Source organism: Trichosurus vulpecula, chromosome 5, assembly GCF_011100635.1.
Source record: "Trichosurus vulpecula isolate mTriVul1 chromosome 5, mTriVul1.pri, whole genome shotgun sequence".
Classification (NCBI taxonomy): domain Eukaryota; kingdom Metazoa; phylum Chordata; class Mammalia; order Diprotodontia; family Phalangeridae; genus Trichosurus; species Trichosurus vulpecula.
The window spans coordinates 84,317,242-84,342,867 of record NC_050577.1 but is presented as its reverse complement, the minus strand read 5'-3'; the positions used below and the strand labels follow the sequence as shown (position 1 = coordinate 84,342,867).

The 25,626-nt window shown below is 35.4% G+C and overlaps 1 protein-coding gene across 1 annotated transcript in view; it reads right to left on the bottom strand.

The window, feature by feature from the left end:
- Positions 1–25,626, bottom strand: part of NCAPG2 (non-SMC condensin II complex subunit G2) — a 100,549-nt gene that overhangs the window by 4,443 nt on the left and 70,480 nt on the right. The window contains exons 25-27 of the mRNA XM_036760200.1: positions 19,416–19,519; positions 18,899–18,999; positions 15,382–15,481 (exon numbers count right to left, since the gene is read on the bottom strand). Coding sequence (XP_036616095.1) covers positions 15,382–15,481; positions 18,899–18,999; positions 19,416–19,519 — 305 coding nt within the window. The remainder of the gene's footprint in view (positions 1–15,381; positions 15,482–18,898; positions 19,000–19,415; positions 19,520–25,626) is intronic.

Here is a 25,626-nt window from a genome sequence, read left to right as displayed (position 1 = left end):
AAGTAGTAAGACTCCTTGAAAATTAAAAATGGGACAATGAGAAATGAATTATTCCATGAGACAACAGGACACATTAAAACAAAGTCAAAAGATTTTAAAAATAAAGAAAATATATGGCATTTCACATTAAAAAAAATTGACCTGGAAAAGAGATAAAGGAGAAATAACATAAGAATAATTAGACCACCTGAAAGCCATGCCCCAAAGAGTCTAAATATCATGTTTCAAGAAATCATGAAAAAAATCCAAACTGACAAGACATATTAGAAAAAGAGGACAAAAATGAAAATAGAAAGAATTCACCAATCCAACAGTATGTTGTTTATAAAAAAATCCCTGAAATATAAAAATTCACACAGTTAAAATAAAATGTTGGAACAAAATCAATTGTTCTTCAATTGAACTAAAAAAGCAGGTTGAGCAACCTTAATTTCAGAAAACAGCAAAAAACAGACAAACGGGAACGACATTTACTGAAAGATACCATAAACAGTAACTTAATTTTAAAACTTAACATACATACACCAGAAGAACGACATCTAAATACTGAAATGCTAAAAAGCTAAGAGTTCCAGAAAGACAGCAAAAAAAAGTCTAAAAATATGTGCAAAGCTCCACACCTGTGGTCCTTCTAGCTCTGCAAAAGAATACATATAAGTAAGGATGTCTTCTCATCTCTTCTTTAAAACTGTGCTTATTCTTTATAATCTTACAACAATCACTTTTGATTATTTGTAGCGGTTGTAATTTCCATTTACATTGCTGTAGTTATCTTGTATATGGTTTTCTTCGCTGTTTACTTTGTTCTGCCAGATCATTGTTAAATTCTAGAATAAGTTCCCAAAGGAGGTTGTAAAAACATTTTCAGGTGAACTATAAAAATGTGATAGATTTTATGATTAGTTTGGTATGATTAAAAGTATCTGATAGTAGGAATACATGTGGCCTTAATCATAGAATTATGGTAGATCTGGGACGGATTTAGAGGTCAGCTAGTCTAATCTCATTTTACAAATGAAGAAACCGAAGTTAGGAGAGAGTAAATGACTTGAACAAGGTCACGCATTTAATAAATTGAAGAGATGGTCTTTAAACTGAAATAGTCTGACTCAAACTGAAAAATTTTTCCCATTACACCATGAGAATCATCACAGTTCTGACAGATTGCATAAGAAAAGTACTTTAGTGTAAATTATTTCCTAAAATGGTTATTCAACCTTTCAAAATAGGTTAAGTTTCTTGTGTGCAATAAACCTAAGAACATAAAATATCTTGGGGAAGAGGGGATTGCTTAGAAAACTAGAAAGCAGTGTGGCAAAAAATGATTTTAGACTAGCATCTTATGTCATACGCCACAATATAAATAAGTGGATACTCACAAAAGTGACATAAAAAATTGGAGGAAAGTAGATAAAAGAAACATCTTTTCCAGCTATGGCTAGGAGAATTCTTAAGCAAACAAAGGAAAAAAATTACAAAAGTGAAAACAGAATTATAATGACATGAAATTGAAAGGCTTTTGCATAAACAAAATCAATACAGCTAGGGTAAGAAGGTAAACAACCCAGTTACAGAAAAAAAGTTTGCATCAAACATCTTTGAAATGGGCATGATATCTAAGATATATAGAGAATTAACATATAAATATACAAGACCAACATATAAGTTACCCAAGGATATAAGGGGACATTCTCAAATGAAGAATTGCCAGCTACCAACAACTGCATGAAAACTGCTCAAAATAACTAATAACAAAAAAAATTCCAATCAAAACAATTCTAAATGTTTCACTGCCTGTACAGTAAATTTGCAAAGATAAAAAATAATGGATATAGGAGGGCCTGCAGGAAAGTCATATACACTTATACATACTTTGGAGTTGTGAGTTAATCCAACTATTCTGGAAAGCATTATGGAATTATGCTAAGAGAGTTCCTAAAATTTCCATACCCTTTGACCCAGATATCTCATGACCAGGTATATTTGTCTCATACATAACTAAATATTCATAGCAACACCCTTTTCTGGTAGCAAAGTCTTGGAAGCAAAATAGGGGTTCATTCTGAGGAATGACCAAACAAAATGTGATCCATAAATACAACGGGATATTATTGTGCTATGAGAAATGACAACCATGAAGAATTCAGAGGAATGAGATAAGACAGAGTGTGGTAAGTAAAAACAGAAGAACATACACAATGAACACAATGTAAACGGCAAGAAATAACCCACGCGGTGAGCAAATTAGTCCCTAGAAAAAAGTTGAGAAAATGTATTTCTCTCTTGTCAATGGAGTAGAGGACCTTGGTTATGGAATATTTGCCATACTGTCACACATGGCTAATGTTCTAATTGATTTTAATGAGCTTTTTTCTTTTTAAAAACTTATCTTTGTTTGCTAAGCTCTCTGGAATGAACATATTCAGAAGAGAATATGATGTAAAAATTAAAAGGCTTCAATTTCTTTTAAAAATGAGTTTATAGAAGCAAGCATAATGCAAAATGCCACTTCTGAACCCAAGTTTACATGACAACTACAATATACTGTAGTTTCAAGACTATTAGAATAGTCTTCTGAATCTTACACATACTGGCTGTGTGACCCTGGGAAAATGACTTACCCTTTTAGTGTCTTCAGGCAACTCTCAAAGACTATTACAGAGAAGATGCACTGATAGGGGAAGTTCCTTACTTGCAACTCCCTATACCCTTGAAATCAACAGTCTCATTTAAAAAAAATAAAAAACAGACAATTGAGGGGGAGAGAGATTTTTTTTTTAATTTAAAATCTGGTCTCATATTTCTTCTTCTGATAAAGGCTTTTTCATAAAATTAAAAACTTTCTTCAGTTCTATTTTTTTTGACATGCAGAATTCCCTGAAAGAGCCAGCTCTTAAAAAAGCTTGAAGCCTACTCTTCACTACAAAAAAAAACAAGATCTAAGAAATTGATTATTGTTTCTTTATTAAAGAAATAAAGTTCCCTGACACAAAGTGTTTTTGCTCAAAATTTAGGACTGACTAAAAAAATTTAATCAACTCTCTCTGCTAGTCGTTAACTCCAGGGAAATGTTAACTGCCAAAGCACTTATTGCTTTCCTGTGTCTCACAAATTTAAATTCCTATAGTTTTTTCTTCTAGAATTAAATCTTGTAGCTACAAGGAACTTTAGAAGCCATATAGTTGACCAAGATTCTATCTCTTCTATGACATTCCCAAGAAATGCTCATAGATTCACCTTAAAGCCTTCCAGGGAGGAGGAACCCATTACATCCTCTGGGAGCTCATGTCTAAATCTTTCTGCAACTTCAACCCACTGCTACTACTTCTGTCCTCTAGGGTTAAATAGTATAAATTTAGACCCATGGAATCAGAATTTGAGAGTTGTAAAGGACCTCTGTGGCCATCCACTGCAACTCATACAGGAAAGGAATTCCAGACACAGATATCTTTATTCTTAAGATAATCCTTCATAAACCTGAAGACTGTAATTATCCCTCTACCTCCACCTTGCAGGTTTCCCTTCCCAGGTAAAATATCTACATTGCCTTCGACAGAACAATGAATATAATAGTTTTCAGTCTCAAGATCCACATTGCCCTCTTCTAAAGATGTTCCAATATTAATTCAACTCAGCTCTATCTATTTGCTGCAGTCAAATACTACTTGACTTTTTTATAAAATATAAAATATTACTATTTTATTATAAAGCAGCTCACTAAATGCTTAGTATGAACTTCTATTTCAGACAGTATCAGTTGTGTTTAGACAAGGACCATTTATAAAAAATGTATCAGGAAAGGGATATTTATTAGTCAAGCTAACATGCTAGCTCTGCACATAGGACTTTATATGAACATAAACAATTTTAACATAATAAAGTTAAGGTTTATTTTGCTGATGCTACAACGCTAATCAGTATCACAGCAGATTAAAACATATTTGGACATCAGCACTTTGTTCTGTCTGTTTTTGGCCTATAAGTCAACCTAGTGCTGGTAAAAAAAAAAAAAAAAAAAAAAAAAAAAAAAAAAAAAAAAAAAGCACTGTTGGTATTAAATGGGGCATAACAATTCACATTTTATCAGCAGTATTTTGTTTTGCATTGTTGTGGATGAGCCCAGAAGAGACTATTAAAGGTTTCTGAAAGGTGTAGAAATTAAAGAAAAGAACTATCTTTAAGAAAGATGGTCCTTTTCTTTTGTCTTTCATGACACTCCTCTAGAGACAGGATAGCAAAACGGAAAAATTAGCAGCAGGGTTCAGTAATGACAGAAGCACTGAATTTTGGTTTTGTAATTTATACAATATATTATTGTATATATACACATACCCCCCCCCAAGTCAACATCTATTTATTAAGTATTTCCTATGGGCAGAAGACCATGCTACGTAACAGATTTACAAAATGGTGATGATTTGGGGACAACCTCATCATCTTGCAAGATCCTATCAGCCTTGGTACTTCATCACCATTCTATGTCTCTCTAAATGGAAGGTGTCCTTAAACCCCACTTTTCAGTTTCCTTTTTTTCCTGGAAGACATCTGTAACCACTCAAAGGAATTAGGCCTATCCATACACACAAGAAGACCAACTTGATACCTATAACCCAGATTACAAAATGCATTTGAATGAACAGCCTATGGTGCTTGTCCAACAATGTAAAATTGAGACAGATAGTATAGACGGACAATAAAGTGAAACTGATGAGGGCACAGTCTCTGGGAACCCCCTTGAGTCTGGAGTGCAGTCTCTGGGAGCCCCCTTGAGCTGTCCCCGAGTCTTCGGCTGGATCTGGCCTTCCCCTAGGGCCACAAGCCTCACATTGTCATTGGGCCCAGATCTCTCCCTCTATTGTTACTTTAGATGTGCATGCCTTCAGTTACTTCCCAACCTTTGATATTCCTTCAGGAACTTCCTGCCCTTAATTCTATTCTCTTGGTTCCTGGACTCTGACCTCACCTGGTCCTCCTTAGACTTCCCCTCAAGACCCTCCCTAAACCCCTCCTCTAGTCACCCCAGACCACCCCTCAATCCCTCCTACAATCTTTGTGTATATAATCTCCATCTTGCCTCCATGAAGGGGCTCAGATTCAATCTAATTCAGTAGGTTGAATCTGGCCCACTTGTGGAAACAGGCGTCACAGGGGGGTAAGGGGGGATTTCTCAAGACAGCCCATTGTGGTGAATCCCTAATAAACTTTCTCTTTTCCCCTGGCTGAGAAGGCTTGAGTCGAATTCTTTCGGCAGGACCCGGCATGTAGGTATTTTGGGGCTGCGGCAGTCACCCCTAGAAACATATGGTTCCCTTACAATCATCGTTTACAAAAACCTCTTCAAGACAAGAGTTGAAAAGAAAGCAAGTCGGCTGGATTACTTTCAGGAAATTATAAAGCCTTTTTATTCACCCTATGCTTCCCAAGAAATCAAAGGTCCATTTTATAAATTCTAACATTTTACTGTTGTTATATGGCACAAGATGTGGGGCTGCCTCTGAAGAACTACAGATAAGTATCACAACAAAAGGCAATGGAAAGGATCATGGCAGCGTAAGCAAGCTGCAACAGATAACCCACAAGGTATTCCAAAGAATATGAATAAAGAGTACATTGTTTTGGGGTGTTTTTTGTATTTAAGTTTAAAATGAATGAAAAAAGCACAAATGAAAAGAAAGAAGCACAAAAAAGCAGTGTAGCTTTGAAAATAATGTGTAGTATTTATTACATATTTTTTTAAAAAGTAAACTGTAAAATGGAAATCCATTTTACGTTGAATCCTCTTTTTATGTTGTACTGTGTGCATGGGAATTTTCTTTGGTTTTTTGTATTTAAGCTCAAATGAATTTTTTTAAAAAAAATTTTAAATTTTAAAAAAATTTTAAAAATTTAAAAAAATAAATTTTTTAAAAAAGGGTGCATCAAGGAACAACAAACAGGAAGAGATGATGAAATAGTTATATAATAAGAGAAAATGATGACAGGTAAATAGCCAGAATGTTCCATTGGTGCCCTCAAAATGTCAGATGAAGCAAGAGTTCTAGAATATTGAATGAAAGACTTCTGGGTGAGAGTGGTTACAAGAGGTAGGAATGGATAGGTTATGATCAGCATTTGTGAAGGAAGCTCCTTAATCAATAAGATCACAGAGCCATGAATTTTTGAGTATAAAGCATTTTCATAAGAAGACTTAAATTTAAACAATACTTAGAAAACCAGACTTAGCCTGGGACTTTGACATGGAACTCATCAAGAAGCAGAGCCTTTACTTTATAATAACAGAAAAATGTTTCACTCAAGTACATTATACTCTATAGAAAAGGAGAAATGGGAGGAGGTATGTCTGGGAGGTTCCACCTTCAAAGAAGTTTGGCTAGAAATGGACTGAAAAAACCTTAGGAGATTTAAACTGAAAGAGTCAATAAAATCAACAAGCATTTATTAAGCACTTATGTGCCAGGAACTGGGATATACAAATACAATGAATAAGACAACCCTTACTCACAAGGAGCTTACATTATAACAAGAGGGTGGAAGAAAGAATAGAATAGAGGAAAGAATCAAAGAGCTAATGAGAAGGCAGGAGAGGTGGGGGAACTGAGTAATCCTTAAATCAGAAGCATATCTGAAAAGGCTTTGAAGGCTTTGAAAAGTTTATATCAGTAAAAATAGAAATAAGTTTTTAGAAAGATGACAAGAATGTGGGAGTGGCTCCATGCTGATCCAATGGCCAGTTTCACAAGAAGCTTTTTATGCTTGCCTGAAGTAGGCTTTTAGGGTAGTAAGGTGGTACAGTGAATAGAATACTGGGCTTAAAATAAGAAAGATTCATCTTCCTAAGCTGAAATCTGGCCTCAGACACTTACTAGCTGTGTGACCCTGGGCAAGTCACTAAACCTTGTTGGCCTCAGTTGCTTCATCTGTAAAATGAGCTGGAGAAGGAAATGACAAACCACGTTGCCAAGAAAACCCTAAATGCAGTCTTGAAGAGTTGGACATGAATAAAACAACTAAATAACAACAAAACAGCCTTTGGAGAAATCATTTGTAACTACTTCAAGGCTAAGTCCTCAGACATAAAATGAGGATAATTAATATCTACCATATCTACCTATAAAATTATAAGATCAGCCTAACAAACAAAAGTGCTTGAGAGAAAGAAATGTAAAAGGACTATTCAAATGTAAGATTCAATGTTACCAGATCAGAGAATTAAAGTGTGTATCTGCACACAAAAACATAAGACTTCAAGGTTCAGGCATTAAGAAATTCACACAGCTGGTTAGTACAAAGGCAGGGCTAGAGTCCAGATGCTTTGATGCCCCTTCCTCAAAATATGGAGAGAGAGACTTAGCATAAATTCCAAATAGAGAAAAAATATCACCTAGACAAAGGGTTGTTAAGCTTTTTTGTACTGCAGACCCCTTTGGCAATTTGGTGTCGCCTATGGACCATTTCTCAGAATAATGTTTTTAAACATATAAGATACATAGAATTATAAAGAAAACAAAAGGTTAGTGAAAATGATGATGTAACTTTTTTCCACATCAAAGTTCATGGACCCCGTGAAATTCCTACTCAAAACTGTTGTCGTATCATATTACATTGCTTTTAAAATCCCCCAAATCTACCTATCTACTTTACATTATGTGTGCAGCCAAATTCTACCATAATGTACATCTAAATAGATAGGAAAAGCACCTGAAAATACATGTAACATTTACATTAAAATACGAAGTATATTCTGTTCCTTTAGATAAAATTTTGTGATTAGAAGAGAATACCACGAAAAACTGCAAATAGCATAGAATGCACCAAGAAGTACTTTGTAACTGAACTATCTGTAATGACAAAAAGTTTAAGAGTTTATGCATGAATTTAAGAAATCAATAAAAACCTAGTTATATATTCAACTACTGCAATTACTAGAACCTTCATAAATTACATGTATATTGCAGAATGTCAGTTTCCCACTGTCCAACAATTTCCTTGTACAGCTCTCTTACTTCCTACAAATTAAATTTTAATAATAATAATAATAAATCATAATTATGGGTACAAATGTGGCATATGTATTGTTTGTTTGGTTTTTTTTACTCCAAGGTATGAGTCAAATATAATTAGCTTTTATCAACTGTTACAAATAATATCTTATTGTTCCCTTCTATAAATATTCATTCCATGGAAAGTTTTAAAAACATTTAGAATGGTTGGTCTCAAATCCAATATCTGCATTAAAAACAAAACAAAAAGCCTACACTCACAGCCAAGAAGGCATTTTTAAAAAGCTAGTGTTTTTTTTCAAAAGACAATCCAGTGGAGAAAAAAAATGTTTACTGTTGGAGACTGCACTAAAACCGTATTTAAGTCACCCTACATAGAAATAATTAATACACACAAGGAATTCACTTATAATATCATGGCCAATGACCCAGTGGAAGAAATCCACAATACAAATTCTAATTTCAACTTTAAAAGGAATATTTTTACTTCTTCAACCATAAATTCAGTTATCTTCTCACTAATGACAATACACATAACAATTTGGCAATTAAATGTTATTGCATTAGCAAGTACATATTGTTCCTCTTGAGAAATTTACTCAATTTATAGCATTTTATTCTGAGTAAGGAAAAGTAAATGCAGTGAACAGCAAATTTTTATTAAAAACCCAACAGGCCAGTCAACAAACTGCTAACTTCGCTGGAGAGAAAATTAAATTACAGTTAAGAACGTGCATTTTTTCAATTAATGCCTCAGTCCCTGAATTAAGAACTAGGTTAATGTTCCAAAAGAATCCTATAGATATGTGCTTATTTCAACTTTACTTCTCAAGTTCAACATTATTATTTTAAAAAATTATTTAGGGGAAAAATTTACTATCAAAAAAAAATTTTAATTATATTGCCTGCCAGCTTCCATGAGAGTAGATTTCCAAAAACTCTTTCTCTTGTAATTTGCTTTGAAAAGTACTGACAATCACTAGACATTATTTTTCAGTATTCATGATGAGGTATCCAAAATATTAAGTTCTAACTTAAAAAGATAACTGTAATAAAACAAAAAACTGATTCAGGAGAAAGCAAATGATTTGAAAAGCCAAAATGCATAGCATCATGCTAAGTGAAACATTAACCACCTAACACTAAGAACCATGTTTTTTTTTTTTTATTTTTTTTTTAATGCAATTTATTTATTTAACATATTTGGTTTTCACCATTGATTTTCACAACATTTTGAATTACAAATTTTCTCCCCATTTCTACCCTCCCCCCCACTCCAAGATGGCTTATATTCTGGTTGCCCTGTTCCCCAGTCAGCCCTCCCCTCTATCACCCCCCTCCCCTCTCATCCCCTTTTCCCTTCCTTTCTTGTAGGGCAAGATAAATTTCTACGCCCTATTGCCTGTGTATCTTATTTTTTAGTTGCATACAAAAACTTTTTTTGTTTTTGAACATCTGATTTTAAAACTTTGAGTTCCAAATTCTCTTCCCTCTTCCCTTCCCACCCACCCTCCCTAAGAAGTTGAGCAATTCAACCTAGGCCACACATGTATTATTATGTATAACCCTTCCACAATACTCATGTTGTGAAAGGCTAACTACATTTTGCTCCTTCCCAACCCATCCCGCTTTATTGAATTTTCTCCCTTTACCCTGTCCCCTTTCCAAAGTGTTTGTTTTGATTACCTCCACCCCCATCTGCCCTCCCCTCCATCATCCCCCCCCTTTTATTTTTTTTTTTTATCTTCCTCCCTCTTCTTTCCTGTGGGGTAAGATACCCAACTGAGTATGTATGGTATTCCCCCTCAGGCCAAATCTGATGAGAGCAAGGTTCACTCATTCCCCCCTCACCTGCCCTCTCCCCTCCTCCCATAGAACTGCTTCCTCTTGCCACCTTTATGCGAGATAATCCACCCCATTCTATCTCTCCCTATCTCCCTCTCTCAGTATGTTACTCTCTCATCCCTTAATTTCATTTTATTTCTTTTAGATATCTTCCCTTCATCTTCAACTCACCCTGTGTCTGCTCTCTCTCTTTTACATATATATATATGCATAAAAACACATATATACATATATATACATATACATACACATACATACATATACACATAGATATATACATAACAACACATTCACTTATATATATACATAAACATATATATATATATATAGATACATGCATATTCCCTTCAACTACCCTAATACTGAGGTCTCATGAATCATACACATCATCTTTCCATGTAGGAATGTAAACAAAACAGTTCAACTTTAGTAAGTCCCTTGCAATTTCCGTTTCTTGATTACCTTTTCATGCTTCTCTTGATTCCTGTGTTTGAAAGTCAAATTTTCTATTCAGTTCTGGTCTTTTCACTGAGAAAGCTTGAAAGTCCTCTATTTTATTGAAACTCCATATTTTGCCTTGGAACATGATACTCAGTTTTGCTGGGTAGGTGATTCTAGGTTTTAATCCTAGCTCCATTGACCTCCGGAATATCGCATTCCAAGCCCTTCGATCTCTTAATGTAGACGCTGCCAGATCTTGGGTTATTCTGATTGGGTTTCCACAATACTCAAATTGTTTCTTTCTGGCTGCTTGCAGTATTTTCTCCTTCATCTGGGAGCTCTGGAATTTGGCAACAATATTCCTAGGAGATTTCTTTTTGGGATCTATTTGAGGAGGCGATCGATGGATTCTTCCAATTTCTATTTTGCCCTGTGGCTCTAGAATATCAGGGCAGTTCTCCTTGATAATTTCTTGAAAGATGGTATCTAGGCTCTTTTTTTGATCATGGCTTTCAGGTAGTCCAATAATTTTTAAATTATCTCTCCTGAATCTATTTTCCAGGTCAGTGGTTTTTCCAAGGAGATATTTCACACTGTCTTCCATTTTTTCATTCCTCTGGTTCTGTTTTATAATATCCTGATTTCTCATAAAGTCACTAGCTTCCACTTGCTCCAATCTAATTTTTAAAGTAGTATTTTCTTCCGTGGTCTTTTGGACCTCCTTTTCCATTTGGCTAATTCTGCCTTTCAAGGCATTCTTCTCCTCATTGGCTTTTTGGAGCTCTTTTGCCATTTGAGTTAGTCTGTTTTTTAAGGTGTTGTTTTCTTCAGTGTATTTTTCAGTCTTTTTTTGGGTCTCCTTTAGCAAGTCATTGACTTGTTTTTCATGGTTTTCTCGCATCCTTCTCATTTCTCTTCCCAATTTTTCCTCTACTTCTCTAACTTGCTTTTCCAAATCCTTTTAGAGTTCTTCTATGGCCTGGGGCCAGTTCATGTTTTTCTTGGAGGCTTTGGTTGTAGGCTCTATGACTTTGTTGTCTTCTTTAGGCTGTATGTTTTGGTCTTCTTTGTCACCAAAGAAAGAATCCAAAGTCTGAGACTGAATCTGGGCGCGTTTTCGCTGCCTGGCCATATTCCCAACCAACTAACTTGACCCTTGAGTTTTTCAGTGGGGTATGACTGCTTGTAGACTAACGAGTTCTATGTTCTACGTTTGGGGGGGAGGTGCCAGCTCTGTCAGAGCCGCACTCCTCCTTCCCCAAGGACCCCCAGTCTAGGCTGGGCTTAGATCTTCAGCAGGCTGTTGCGCTCCTGCTCTGATCCGCCACTTAATTCCTCCCACCAGGTGGGCCTGGAGCAGGAAGTAACAACAGCTGTGGCTGCCCCACCTCCACTGCCCCCGGGGCTGGAAGCGGAACCGCGAACTCCTTCCACTCCCTCCACTCCCGCAGCTTTTCCCACTAACCTTCTCCGCAGTCTTTGGTGTTTGTGGGTTGAGAAGTCTCGTAACTGCCGCAGCTCACATATTCAGGGCGCTAGGGCCCCCTGCGCCCGGCTTCTGGTCTGGATCGTCCACGCCGCTCAGGCTGGGCTCTGCTCCACTCGGTTCCCAGCTCCCAGCTCCGTGTGGAATAGACCTCACCCAGAGACCATCCAGGCTGTCCTGGGCTGGAGCCCTGCTTCCCTCTGCTGTTCTGTGGGTTCTGCCGTTCTAGAATTGGTTCAGAGCCATTTTTATAGGTTTTTGGAGGGACTCGGGTACGGAGCTCACTCTAGTCCGTGCTTACCAGCCGCCATCTTGGCTCCGCCCCCCACTAAGAACCATGTTACTTGATGGACTTCCCAATAGCAGCATTCTTTACATTTGTGGAAGGTTACATTCTTAAGAAAATGTACCTTAAGACAAAAATTATTTAAGTTTACTTTCTCACAGACCAATGGAGTCATATTCCTGACCTGATGTCCAACTTGTTGTTAAATAGTCACCAAAATGATATTTAATAAAGATTAACTTACATATAGCTACATGGTACAAAATATTCTAAAGAATATATGAGCTGATTAGGAGGACAACATAATAACTAGTTACATTTAGTTTATTTAAAATCATAAGGCATCATCATTGAACACCAAAAGCCTCAGTCAATTATGAGTAACTCAAAATTTCACAGTAAGATGCTTGGTGAATTTTGGCTGTCAGTAAAACATCGCCAATGAAGATATATATTCATGTAAAATGACCTGTATGACTGGAAAAGTGAGAAGGAAATAAAAAAATGGACAAAGTGTGTTCTACACTGGCAGCCCCAAGAAATTAAAAGAACACAAGGAAATTGTACATGTAGTATGTCGAACAAATCCTCTATGAAAAATTGATGGAAAGACATAAAGGATAACCAAAATAAACTTTTTTTAAAATACCATTTGTTGCTTCACAATACCAAAAAATCTGAAATCAATCAACCAAAAAGCATTCATTAAAGCACCTAATGTGTACCAGGACTATACTAGGCACCAGGAACACAAGTATAAAGAGTGAAACAATTAACCAATCCCTACTCAATGAATTTACATTGTAATGGTGAGGACAACATGTATCAATATAAGGTGAATAAATACAATATACTTAATCTTTGTACTTAAATACAAAGTACTTAGGGAAGGCAATAGCTAGTGGGGTGGGGGGGGGGGAGGTCAGGAAAGATTTGAGCAAAAGGTTTCATTCAGAAGTATTGAGTTATATCTTAAGGTAAGAAAGGGAGGTCCTGTGAGATAGAAATAAAGAGGGATCACATTCCATATCTGTGAGGCAAAGGCAGAGAGACAGGAAATGGAGTGCCGTGTAAGAAATATTACATTGATTTTAAAATCCCCCAAATCTACCAAGGCAAGTTTGGCTAGATCAGAAAGTTCAAGAGAGAGAATAACATTAAATGAGGCTGGAAAGACAGGATAGGGACAGGTTGTATAAGGCTTTAAAAGACTTTGTAAGGCCTTTATAAGGCCTGTATAAGGCTCATTAAGGCTTTTAAAAGCTAAACAGAGGAGTTTACATTTTATCCCCTATGTAATAGGAAACATTTGTAATTAATTGAATAGGGGAGTCACATGGTCAGATCCATACTTACAGAAAAATATTTTGGCAGAATTGTAGGAAAATCTACAGGGAGAGATTTGAGGCACAGAGATCATAATCTGGGCAAGAGTAGATAAGGTTCTTAATGTAGGGGAAGTAAGAAAAGAGAGAAGGGGCTGGTTTCAAGAAAAATTGTGAAGATAAAATTGGCAAGTTGTATCAACCAACTGCATATGTGAGGTGAGAGTGAGACATCAAGAAAAATGCCGAGTTTATGAACCTTAGGACACTAGACGTATGGTGCTACAACCCTGTTACTTGAGTAACATTCAATGGAAATACAACATGTAACTGAGTTAAATCTTGATTCCATAGAATTAAATCTTTTTATTTCGGCCACAAATCATGCATAATGAATAGGGGACTAAAAAGTATCACTAGAACATGGCTTTTTACTTTCCATAGATAAACTTAAGAATAGAATATAAGATGTGACTATACAGTAGTAAGGCCAATCAGTCCAAACATAACTGTCACTTATAGCTAAAAAGTTATATGATTTTTATCCTTCAAAGTAGTCACAATTTAAGTTAAAACTTTTTGGAATTCTTTGTGAGATGCAAATGAAATCCTTGATCAAATAGCGCACAAGAAAAACAGCTTAACCATGGTGAAATTACAAAATATTCTTTCCTTGCTACTGCCCTGCTATATTCTTTTTATCCTGCTTAGTCCTGTTATTCTAATGGAGGTGACAACACGCAAACAACTATATAATATGAAATATATACAGGGTAAACTGGCAGTAATCTCAGAGAGAAGGCATTAGCATTAAGGGGATAGAGAAAAGCTTCTTGCAGAAGGTGAGATAACCAAATTTCTGATCAATAGATTCCCACTAGGTCTCCACAACTAGTTGTTCATCCTCTGCTTGAGTATCTCTACTCTTTCAGTGACATTAATTCGTGTTTGTATTTCAAAGTTTCTACCCGGCTACAGCCTTTTCATCAGGAATGCTTGATGTCCTCTATTTCATCAAAGATTAACTTTTCATTCTTCAGGATTATATTTAGTTTTGCTAGGTTATTCTTGGTTTTAAGCCTAGAGCTTTTGCTTTCTGCAAAATCATATTCTAAGCTCTCCACTCATTAGTGGCTGCTAAAACTTCTCATCCTATGGCTCCTTGGTACTTGAACTCTTACTTTTTGGCTGTTTACAATATTTTTCCATTGATCCGGAAGCTCTGGGCTTTGGTTATGATGTTTTGAGGACAGGAGGGTTCATTTTGGCATTTCTTTCATGAAGTGATAACTTTTGGGTTTTTTTTTTTTATCTTTTCACTTTGCTTTCCAGTTCTAAGACATCTAGGTAGTTTTATGATTTCTTGAAATACTGTCTAGGTTCTTTTTTTGGTCATGCTTTTCAAGTAGTCCAATGATTATTAAATTATCTCTCCTTGATCTGTTTTCCATATCAGTTGTTTCTTCTTGTTTCTTCTACTTTGCTTTCTATTTCTCTATCTTAACTTGATGTTCTCCAGTTTGTTGACCTTTTTTGTAATCAAAACTAAACATAGTATTACAAAAGTGAACTAAGTAGACTACAACTTCCATTTAATCCAACAAGTATTTATTTAATGTTTATAATATGCCAGGGATTGTGAGTCTAGGAACTAGATATAATAGAACAAAATGAAAAAGTCACTGCCCTAAAAAGGTTAAATTTCTATGCCTTTTAATCTTTGTACCCTGACTCACAGTACTCTTAATGCCTAGAAAACCCTCACTGTGACTGCCTTTTGGTAGGGAAAAATAAATATATGTCATTTTGCTTGTTTTAAAGCAGTAAATAACTTAAACCTATATCTAACAAAACTGATTCAAACAGAGATATTACCATGATGATTGTGTGAAATCTTAAACTTCCTGACCCTTGGTGTCAGGAACTAACAATATACTTAAGATTACAACCTACAACATTTTGATGATTATTGTTTCTACGGTGTATTTAGCTTTTTACCTTTCAATGCTATCCTCTTCCAAGGTAATTTCCATGTATCTGTTCAGTATTCTTTGAATAGTGGCAGCAGCATCCTTAACCTTCGGATCTTTATGTTTACCTATTTAAAGAAGTTGCATTAAAAGACAGAAGAGAGTTAAGGAACAAAATTAAGTCTATAAATTTGGCACAGCCACAAACACTACAAAACACAATAAAACATCATAAGGTATGTATGCTTATCTAGATATTCACAATAAATAGATAGGTTATGATCTTTATCATCAGAAGAGGGACCCAGCATAAACAAAAAGGACATTGGATTTGGAGTCAAAGGACCTGTGTTCAAATTCCAGCTCTACTCATTGTTTGTGTGACTTTGGGCAGGTCACTTGATTTCTTTGGATCTTGTCTTCATCTGTAAAATGAAGAGGCTGGACTAGATAACCTCTAATGTTTTTTGTCACTCTAAACCTATGCTCATGCTCAGAGAGTTCAGCATTTTAAAGCACACAGGATCATGGCAGCTTGGTAGAAAGTGAGAATTATTATTATTAAAGTAAACTACCTCCTGATGAAAGAGTACCTGAAACATCAAAATCAGGAATCTGAAAAAATGCAAGAATATTTACACAACTCAAGTGAAATAACCGAGTATTTATTAATACAGACCACCCTGAGTCTGAAGCTATCTTTCTTCTTTCTCTCTTTTGCATTTAGCCGAGTTACATAGCCTTTAGTCAGGAGTTCAGTATGGTAAATGCCATAGACCTTATAAATCATCATCATCCATCAGATCATGTGTCAAGAGTAAGAGAAGCAAATACTGGGATGGTGATGGAGTTTAGGTTTTAGTCATAACAGAAATATCACTCTTTTCTTTAATGAGCAGCACGAGTGTGCAAGGGCTGAACACAAAGAGCCCAATGAAAATATCTTACCTTGCTATTATACCACATTATCTTCAAACATGTAAAGAGCTGACACATTTAAAACAAGTGGGTTTATTATATCTAACTCCATGAAGAAGTACAAAGCATGATTAAAAAGTAAGAAAGAATGAAGATCCTAATACAAGGAGGCAAACTTGACATAATAGGCATTCCTGATATGTGAAATGGGACATAAAGCCAGAATATGGATCTAAAAGGACTTACTTTATTCAAAAAAAAAGATTGGTAAAAAAGGAGATAGAGTGGCATCATATACTAAGAAGATAAATATAATCCCACTGGGGAAAAACCCAAGAACCAGAGGGAGAAGGTTGGTGGAAAATACTTGGTGATTATCTCCAGAGGTAGAAACAGAAGTATTACTGTCACTGAAATATCTACATACCACCTGGATACAAAGGAGAAATGGATGAGGGGCTCAGAAAACAAGCCTGTCACAGGGACAGGGTATGTTAATAGTGGGGAATTTAATTATCCAGACTACCCAAATATGTTGTAACATTCTCTGTCAAAAGGATATAATTATTTCAACCTTAAAAAAAGTGGAAAACTTAACAAGGAAGATATTCAATTCTGGCTCAGACTTGAGAGGAACTAGATATTAGGATGGAAATGATGGTGATATTCACATGAAATTACCACTTCATCTCAGAATTTGTGATAAAGAAGAAAGACGGAAACACTTGGTTATGAACTCTGGATTTTAAAGGTTCAAAAAAGGCTAGTTTCCCATCGAAGGCTACAGTCTAGGAAATATGAAAAGAAAACTGAGAAGTGTAACACTGAAAGAAAAATAATTTAATGAGGAAGCAAATGGGAAGTTTTCTAAAGGGGCCAAGGTAGATAAATATGGATAAATATACAAGCAACTTATCAACCAATTTAGATTTTAAAGAGACACGTATAGAACATGGAAGCCAAGGAAAGTAATAAAGGATGAATATAAAAGCATCACATATTCTTCACAGGATAAAATTAGGAGTACTAAAGTTCAGAATGAATTGAGATGAATGATAAGAATTAATAACCAAAAGGAGTCTCAAAGAAGGAAAGAATTACTTCCAAAGATAATTTTTAAAAAAAAACCTAACATGTGATTGCTAAAGAACTTTCAGAAATCTAAGCAGTCCTAGGAAAGTACTATAGGATTACAGAAAGGCAAATATGACCCTGATTTTCAAAAATGGGAAGAGAACAGAGTTTGCAGACTATAAGCAAAGGAACTTAATACCAATTCCTGTCAAAATTCTGGAAAGTATTATTAAAATAATAGTGAGCAGCTAGAAAAGAAAGCAAGGCCAATATAGTTTCAAAAGGAACTGGTTACACAAGCATAACATCATTACTTTTTTTGACTGGGTTACTAGACTGGTAGACAAGGAAAATGCTATATAGCTTGCAATTCTATATTTTGGGAATGTGACAAAAATCTCTCTTACAATTCTAATGAAAAAATTTGGAGAGATATGAACTAGATGGATTAAAGTGGTAAAGAACTGGCTGAATGATCAGTTCAAACACATCGCTGTGGTTCAAGTGGAAAGAGGGTTCCAGTGAACTGCCCCCAAAATCTGTGCTGTTTAACATATCTATCAATGACCTAAATTAAAGCATAGATGGAATACTTATAAAACTTGCAGATGACATAAAGTTAGAGGGAAAAACTAACACACTGAACACAGGTAAGATTCAAAAAGATCCTGACAAGTGCAGAATGTTGGGTCAAGTCTATGAAGATGAAAATAGGAACAAATTCTTACACTTGGATTCAAAAAAATCAATTTCTGAAGGTGAATTAAGTATGATTAGAGAAGAGATTTTGTGGAAAAGATGGTAGGTTTTACTGTAATATATGCTTGGTGAGTCAACACTGTGACAGTATCAAAAAAAAAAACCTAATGTGACTTTACAATACATAAAAAGCTGCCAGATGACGGAGGTGATAATGCCACAATACTGTTTTGGTCAAGAGAAGTAAAACTGTATTCATTCTGGACACCACATTTTAGGAAGAACATTCACAAGCTAGAGAGAATCTAGATTTTTTTTCTCACTATAATAGTTGTATCCATAAATTTTTTGTGTGTGCTCGTGCACACACACACACATGAAACTTAAAAACAGAGCAACACATCATGCAAGGTCTTTAGGGGAAAAGGATGTATTTCTATACACAGAAGTGAGAACTACAAAGTATTTCATTGTACACTGCTTACCTTCCTTGAATTTAATTTTCAATGACATAACAGAATTTAAAGAATTCATACATTTAAAATGATTAGTAGGTATCAGAACTGGACCCGTGATTTTATAAATACAGGACACTCCTAACTAAGGAAATTACCTTTCTACAAATGCAAATAAGGGCTTTCTCTACAGCTTCTAGTCTTAGAGAGCTGTCTAGAGGATTAAGAGGTTTAATGACTAGCCCTGGGTTACAGAGCCAATATGTGTGAGTTTAGATTTGAACCTAGGATCTTCTTGGTTTTAAGGCTGGCACTATCCACTACACCATGTTGAAAATGAATTTCAAAATCCTACATATTATGTGAAGTCACAAGAAATAAAGGAAAAATTTGACTTACCTTTACTAATAACCACAATCATACATACAACAGCTGTGAGGCAAACAATGCCTTCAATTTCATCCGATGCTACGCAAACTGTCAATTCTTCTAAGAATGATCTGTAAATAAAAGTGTTTATAAATTTGCCTATTATGGGATTACATGAGTTAAATTGGCCTATATGTGTACATATATCTGATCAGAAATGATAAACATGGTCAGAATAATTTACGTGAATTCATAGTAAAGATGAAAATTATCCAAAAGATGAAATATTTAAAAGGAAATCACTACATACTAAAAAACAATAGCAATTACAGGTCTGACTTAGATTTTATATAAACCATATTTATGGTATAAATGTGAAAGGGAGGAAAGAAAGTGGTCTATATTTAAACAAATGGAGCAACAAAAACTGCTGAAGATTTTATTCTTAAAGGAAAATAAGTCTTCCAAATTTTCAAATGAGAATAATAAAATATAGTCTCTGAAAGTTCCATAATAAGAATTTCAAAAGAAAGTAAAAATGTTTTACCTAACCACATTTACAGACTTCATTATGATTCCCATTAAACACCTTGAGAATGGTGGAAGATCAGAAAGGCATTTGGGTACTGCAAACTCTTCTGTATCTGAAATCTAGTAAGAAAATTTGAAATTAAATATACGAACTAATACAAAAGCAACAATCTGTATGACTAAAGTAAGTCCACTGCTTAGCTAATACTGCTTTTTAGCATACTTTGAAAACTACCCCTTATACACTTGAAATAATATTTCAATTTTTATTAAGTATTTAAATACCTAGTAGGTAATATAGCACATAGAACATATAGGTAATATAGCACGTAGACTATGTAGCATATAGGACAGGTAGCTATAAGCAGACAATTACAGAAAAGGTCTTTGCCAAAAACCAAACACCATCTTAGTTTGACAAGCAAGTCCCCGGAATATCTCAGGTGTAAGATCACTTCCCAAATTGGTATAGGTTTGAATTAAAAGATGAACTGGTTGGGGGTGGGGTGGGGGGTGGTAAGAAAAGCTTCAGAACCAATCTCTAACTGGGACTACACAAAAATTTGTCTTCTGTAAATTTGAGTTTCTGTTTTATGTTGCGCCTTAGATTTCTTCTTGCCCACTGTATTTTTACACAACTTCCTTGGTTCCTACACAGCTTTCCATCTTTCCAGATGGGAAAAAAAGTGGTAAAACTTTCATGCTTATTTTTAACCACATAAACCCCTTCTTCCACTCTTCCAGTGTTCAGGGAAAAGGTATTATGTGAATTTTCTCTAATTTAAAAAGAACTACAGAAAAAACAAAGAAGCATTATATAAACTGATGCAAAGTGAAGTGAGCAGAACTAGGAAAACAGTTTATACAATAACAATACAAACAACTGAAAGACCTAGGAACTCTGATCAATAAAATGAAACCAATCACGGTTATACAGGGCTGCTGATGAAACATGTGACCCACCTTCAGGCAGAGAGGTGATAAACTTGAGAGTTCAGATTGAAGCTTATTTTTCTGACATGGCTAATGTGGGAATTTGTTCTGCTTGGACTACACATACTTATAACAGCATCATTTACATGCTTTTCTTAATGGGTGAAGGTGGGGAAGGAAGGAGGAAGAGAAATTGGAACTGAAATTGTAGTTTAAAAAAATGTACCATCTCTTGAGACAGGTAGAATCCTCAGATTTAATGGTATGCTATTTCTGGTATGGCAAAACATATATATGTATAGAAAGGTCATTTTGGTGATTATATATAAACAGATTCTGCATAAAGTCCTATATTCAATAAATTTTTATTTCAAATCCTATTTTTAAAAAGGGGAGTAATATAGCTAAGAAGGTGCTCAACTGTCCTGTGGCCTACAAAGATGAGCCATGAAGAGAAATTTCAAGTTCGTCCTTTGAACCCTGCCACTTTTCCACAGTCCAGCACAGTATCTGGCACACAGTTGGCACTCAGTAAATTTCTGCTGACTGTCTAGGAGGATCCTACTGATAGCAAAGATTAAGCACATATACATAGGATGATATAAGTACAGTATAATTAAAATGTGCTGAATAAGTAGATGAGTAGGTATTGTGAAAAGCGCAAAAGAAAGGATTCCTGGAGGCATTTGGTGGCATTCTTAGCGGTATCTGGACTGTGTTAAATATGGTGTAGCAAAGAAGGGGAAGAGGACATCTTAAATGGAAAATATCTGAAGAGTACAGTAGGATAGTAAACAGAGGCCAGTAAATAGAATGGCAAAGGGTCTCAAATCCATGTCATGAGGCTTGGCTGAATAAACTGGGTATTGAAAGAGAAGTAGATAATAGCTGCCTTCATATATTTGAAGAGCTGTCATATGGAAGAGGGATTCAACTCCTTTTTTACTTCAGAGAACAGAACCAAGAAAAACAGGGAAAAGTTATAAAGAGGAACATTTTGGCTAGCTGCCAAAAACTCTTAAAAGTAAACTGTCCAAAGACAAAATAGGCTACTACTGTAAAAAGCCATGGGTTCTTCTTCTTCAGAGGTCTTTAAGCTGAGGCTGGATGCCTACCTGTCATGTTATAACAGAGGCTTCCTTCCATGTGTAAATTTTATTAGAAGGCCTTTGGGAGCCCATTCAACTCTCAAATTCTGTTGGTTGGGCCTGGAGTCAGAAAGACATATTTCTGAGTTCAAATCTGTCCTCAGACATTTACAAGCTATGTGTCTCTGGGAAAAATCACTTAACTCCATTTTTTTCACTTCTTCAATCTGTAAAATGAGTTGGAGAATGAATGGCCCAGCACTTCAATATCTTTGCCAAGAAAACCCCAAATGGGGTCATGAAGAGTCAACTAAAATAACTGAACAAAAAAATGTCTATTACAATTCTCAACCATATTATTGGCAATCATGCATATAAAATGCCCACCCACATAAATATGGCTCAAAATCCTCATTTCCTTTAAGTGATTAATATGGTCTTGCTTACTACCTCTGCAATACTAGTTTTGCAGTTATAAAGCATATCACCTCACCCAGACTCAAAGCTGTCCCAAACTGAAGGATTCAAAGCCTTTACCCATTAGGCTCCCTTGATCTGCTGTGATTCTTGAGTTAATATCTGATTGACAGAATCTGAGATAAAAAGTGATGAATCTCACCTATGAAAACCTGTGACCTTAAGTCATGTACATTCAACTCCATGATATCACATCGAGTACATAAAACAGGGTGTTTCACCTCAATAATCAACTAAGTGTTCAAGTAGTTAATTAATTTCAGGGACAAATTAAAAAAATAGGGGCAAGTTTAAATAATCCCTTTTTCAGTCTCTTTTGTCATTTTCTGTTCCTGAGCCCATCAAAAACCTCTCCAGAGCCTCAATCCTTGGAATTATACTTGATATTCCTAATCTTACCCATATTCCATACTTCTCTAGTTCAAGGCCAAGATATTTCCTTTTTATCTCTGAGGGGAAAAAAATTTTCTAAGCTTGGACTCATCCCACCCAACTTGTGGTTACTGGGTAGGGAGATAGAAGTAGAGTATTAAGCTTTCATGAGAATGCAAAATGAGACAGATAAGCCTAAGAATGAGCAAGGCTAGGTAATGGACCTAGAAGGCAGAGTTCAAGGTGGTCCTGCCTAGCAGCCTGAAACCACAAGATTAGACTAGAATAATGGTATACCAACTGTCAAAGTCAGGCGGTGAGTATGAATCAGTTACTTAGGCAAACCCTGAAAGATCAAGCAGAAGATTTGAAGAAGCAGAGAATTAACAGCTAACAAACTGAGAAAGAAGGTAAGTAGAGATAATTCAGGACAAGAAAGGGACAGGCACTTATAAAAACAGAAACCAGGTGGAATCTATATCAATGTTTAAAATCATCTTCTCCCGTCCTCTCACTTTACCAATGGGCAAATTGAGATACATAGTGGTAAAGTGACTTGTCCAATTTAACACCAAGTTACTGGCATAGCTGACACTAGAACCCAATCTTCTCATTGTAAGGCCAGTGTTCCACCTACTATAGAGTAGGAACAAAGAGAAGTAAAGCCTTGATTTAAAACAGACTAGGATTTTTAACTGATCAGTAATCAGTCTTGTAAGGAACAACAGTAGCAAGGATAAACAGTAGGTTCAGATCTTTTTAATTTGGTAAAATGAGGGGGAAATGGTCCTAAACAGCAACTTCATTGTTATGTAAAACAAAACAAAAAAACAAAAAGATCAACTCTTATTTTTCTTGGTCAATAAGGAAATAAACAGAATTAGAAACTCACTTCTTTTTTAAGAAAACAGAGTCCCATCTGTAGACTTAAACAGGAGCTTAAAAATCTGTTTTGTCATCAATATATTTTATGGTATTTGTTAAAATAGAAAGTTGTATGATGTATTATACTATATTTAATCATAAAAGGAAAATATCCACATGATCTTTTAAGGAACTTGCAAATTTAGATGGTGTCTCTGTCTTGAAAGATGCAAGGGCTGGCCTGACAGAAACTGGAAGCTTCCAAATGACTAAATGGAAGAAAAAAGCCTGAGTAATGGAGAAACTTCCTCTTCATGCACTCTGCATTCCAACCAAATCTAATTATTAGCTGTTTGCCAAATTTTCTCTTTCCTCTGTCCATTTCCACAAGTTGGTCAGCTCTCTCTTCAGGGATAGGATGTCTTCTACACTTAGCTCAGTAAAGTATGAGACAGACAGACACAGCTTCATTTAGGACAAGTTCTATAATATTGTATTATACTTTTTTAAATTGTTGTAGCTAAAAGAATCTATCAAAAAATTAGCCAAACTTCTAGTGATGAGTTTATGAAGAATACTGTCTCTAAACTAATTATTCATATGGGTTTTGACTGAAAGCATAACTAATACCAGGGAACTTTCAAACTTATCTTAGCTAAGGCTGATGAGGAACATTATAGTGCAAAATGAGTCTGTGAAGAAAATAATATTAGTCAGTACATAAACATCTCTAGGGCAGCAGTAGGAATTTGCTATTTGTTTTGATTTGCTAATGAAACCTTAACTAGGCTAAAATGAAATCAAGAGTATCAGTGAGTATAAATGGTAATAGGGTAGTTGTTAGAATTCTTCAAAGGCAGAGATCAAGACAAAGGATCAAGGATCAAATATCATTTGTGATGATTTATAGAAATGTGTTTTTTATTTATAAGCTATAAATATTCTGTCTTTGATTTACACTTTCAGTATCCAGTTCACACAAATCCTCAGTCTCCCAGACTGTTCCAACCCAGTTACATGAATATAATGAAAACTAAAGGCTGACAGAAATGTTTAGCTGTGATCTTAAAAATCTAATAATGGATTATCTCATATCTTTAAAACCCCTAATAACTGATACTGTCACATAGGAACAGGTCAAACCCTTTTCTAGCCGAGAGGGAAAAATCCATTCCAAGTATATTTACTTATTCCTCTTTGAAAAGAAAAATTCTATTTAAAACAAGTTTTTTGAAAAATCAATCCCTAAGAATAATCTACATTCCATACAATGGAGAAATTATCAAAGATGATGAATTCTTGAGGGGTTTTCTCTACAAATACAATTAAAAGGGAAAAGAATATCTACAAAAGTCATAGCTGTCTCATTTTAATAGCAAATAACCATAAACAATTTATGTTACATGCCAACTGTTTATAAATGGATGAATAAATTAGAATACAGTAATGTAATATATACCATGATTCTTCCAGTAACGGGTGAACAACTCTTCAACCCTGATGCCCAATCACCTTGCCAACTCCTCTAGTCAATTCCAATTTCATATTTCTCCTCTTCTCTCTAAACACATGACCATCACCCAAAAGGAGCCTCAATTATCTACTGCATAGACTGGTGCCACAACCTCCCAGCTGGTCTTGCTGCATATAGTCTCTCCTCTATATAATACATCTTCCATATAGCTGTCAATCTATTATTCCTCAAGCATAGGTCTGACTGTGACATACACCAATTTAAAAAACGTCAGCACTGACCATTTACTTTTAGGACAAATTACAAACTCTTCCTGGTACCATTTAGAGGGCTTCTTATTTTAGTTCCAAACCTATCTTTCCAGGCTTATTACACATTACTCTCCTCAAACTCTTTATATTCCAGTCAAACCAACCTATGTAATGCTCTCCTCATCAATGACATCCTGTCTCTTAACCCAATGCCTTTGCATAGGTGCATCCTCCAATGGGAACCCCATCTTCCTTCAAGGCTTACCCCTCAAGTGTCTCCTTCCACCAGAGCCTATTAATGATTCCCCTGAACACCTCCAAATTCATATTTTTATTGCAGAATACAAATTCCTTGAGGGCAAAGATTTACTTTCCCACCCTTGACCATATAACTTCTGCACCATACTACTGAGAATGACTGTTCAAAGCAATTACCAAAAGCATCTTCTTATATTTTAAACAAAATGGCTTTTTCCTCAGACTGCTTCCACTCCTTGAACAACCTTTCCTCTAATATATTCCCTTCTCCTTTGGAATGCATAAAACATTCTTCTTTCCTGGTTCTCCTATTTGTCTGACCCTTTCATGCACTCTATATTCCAGCCAAAGTGGATTATTAGGTATTTACCAAAATTTCTCCTTCCTCTTTGCATTTGCACAAATCGTATGACTCTCCTCCCATGCCTAGGATGTGTCCTTCTAAGTTTACTCAGATTGCCACCTCAAGGAACCTAGCCTAATCCTTCCAATAGTTACTTCCATATCCTT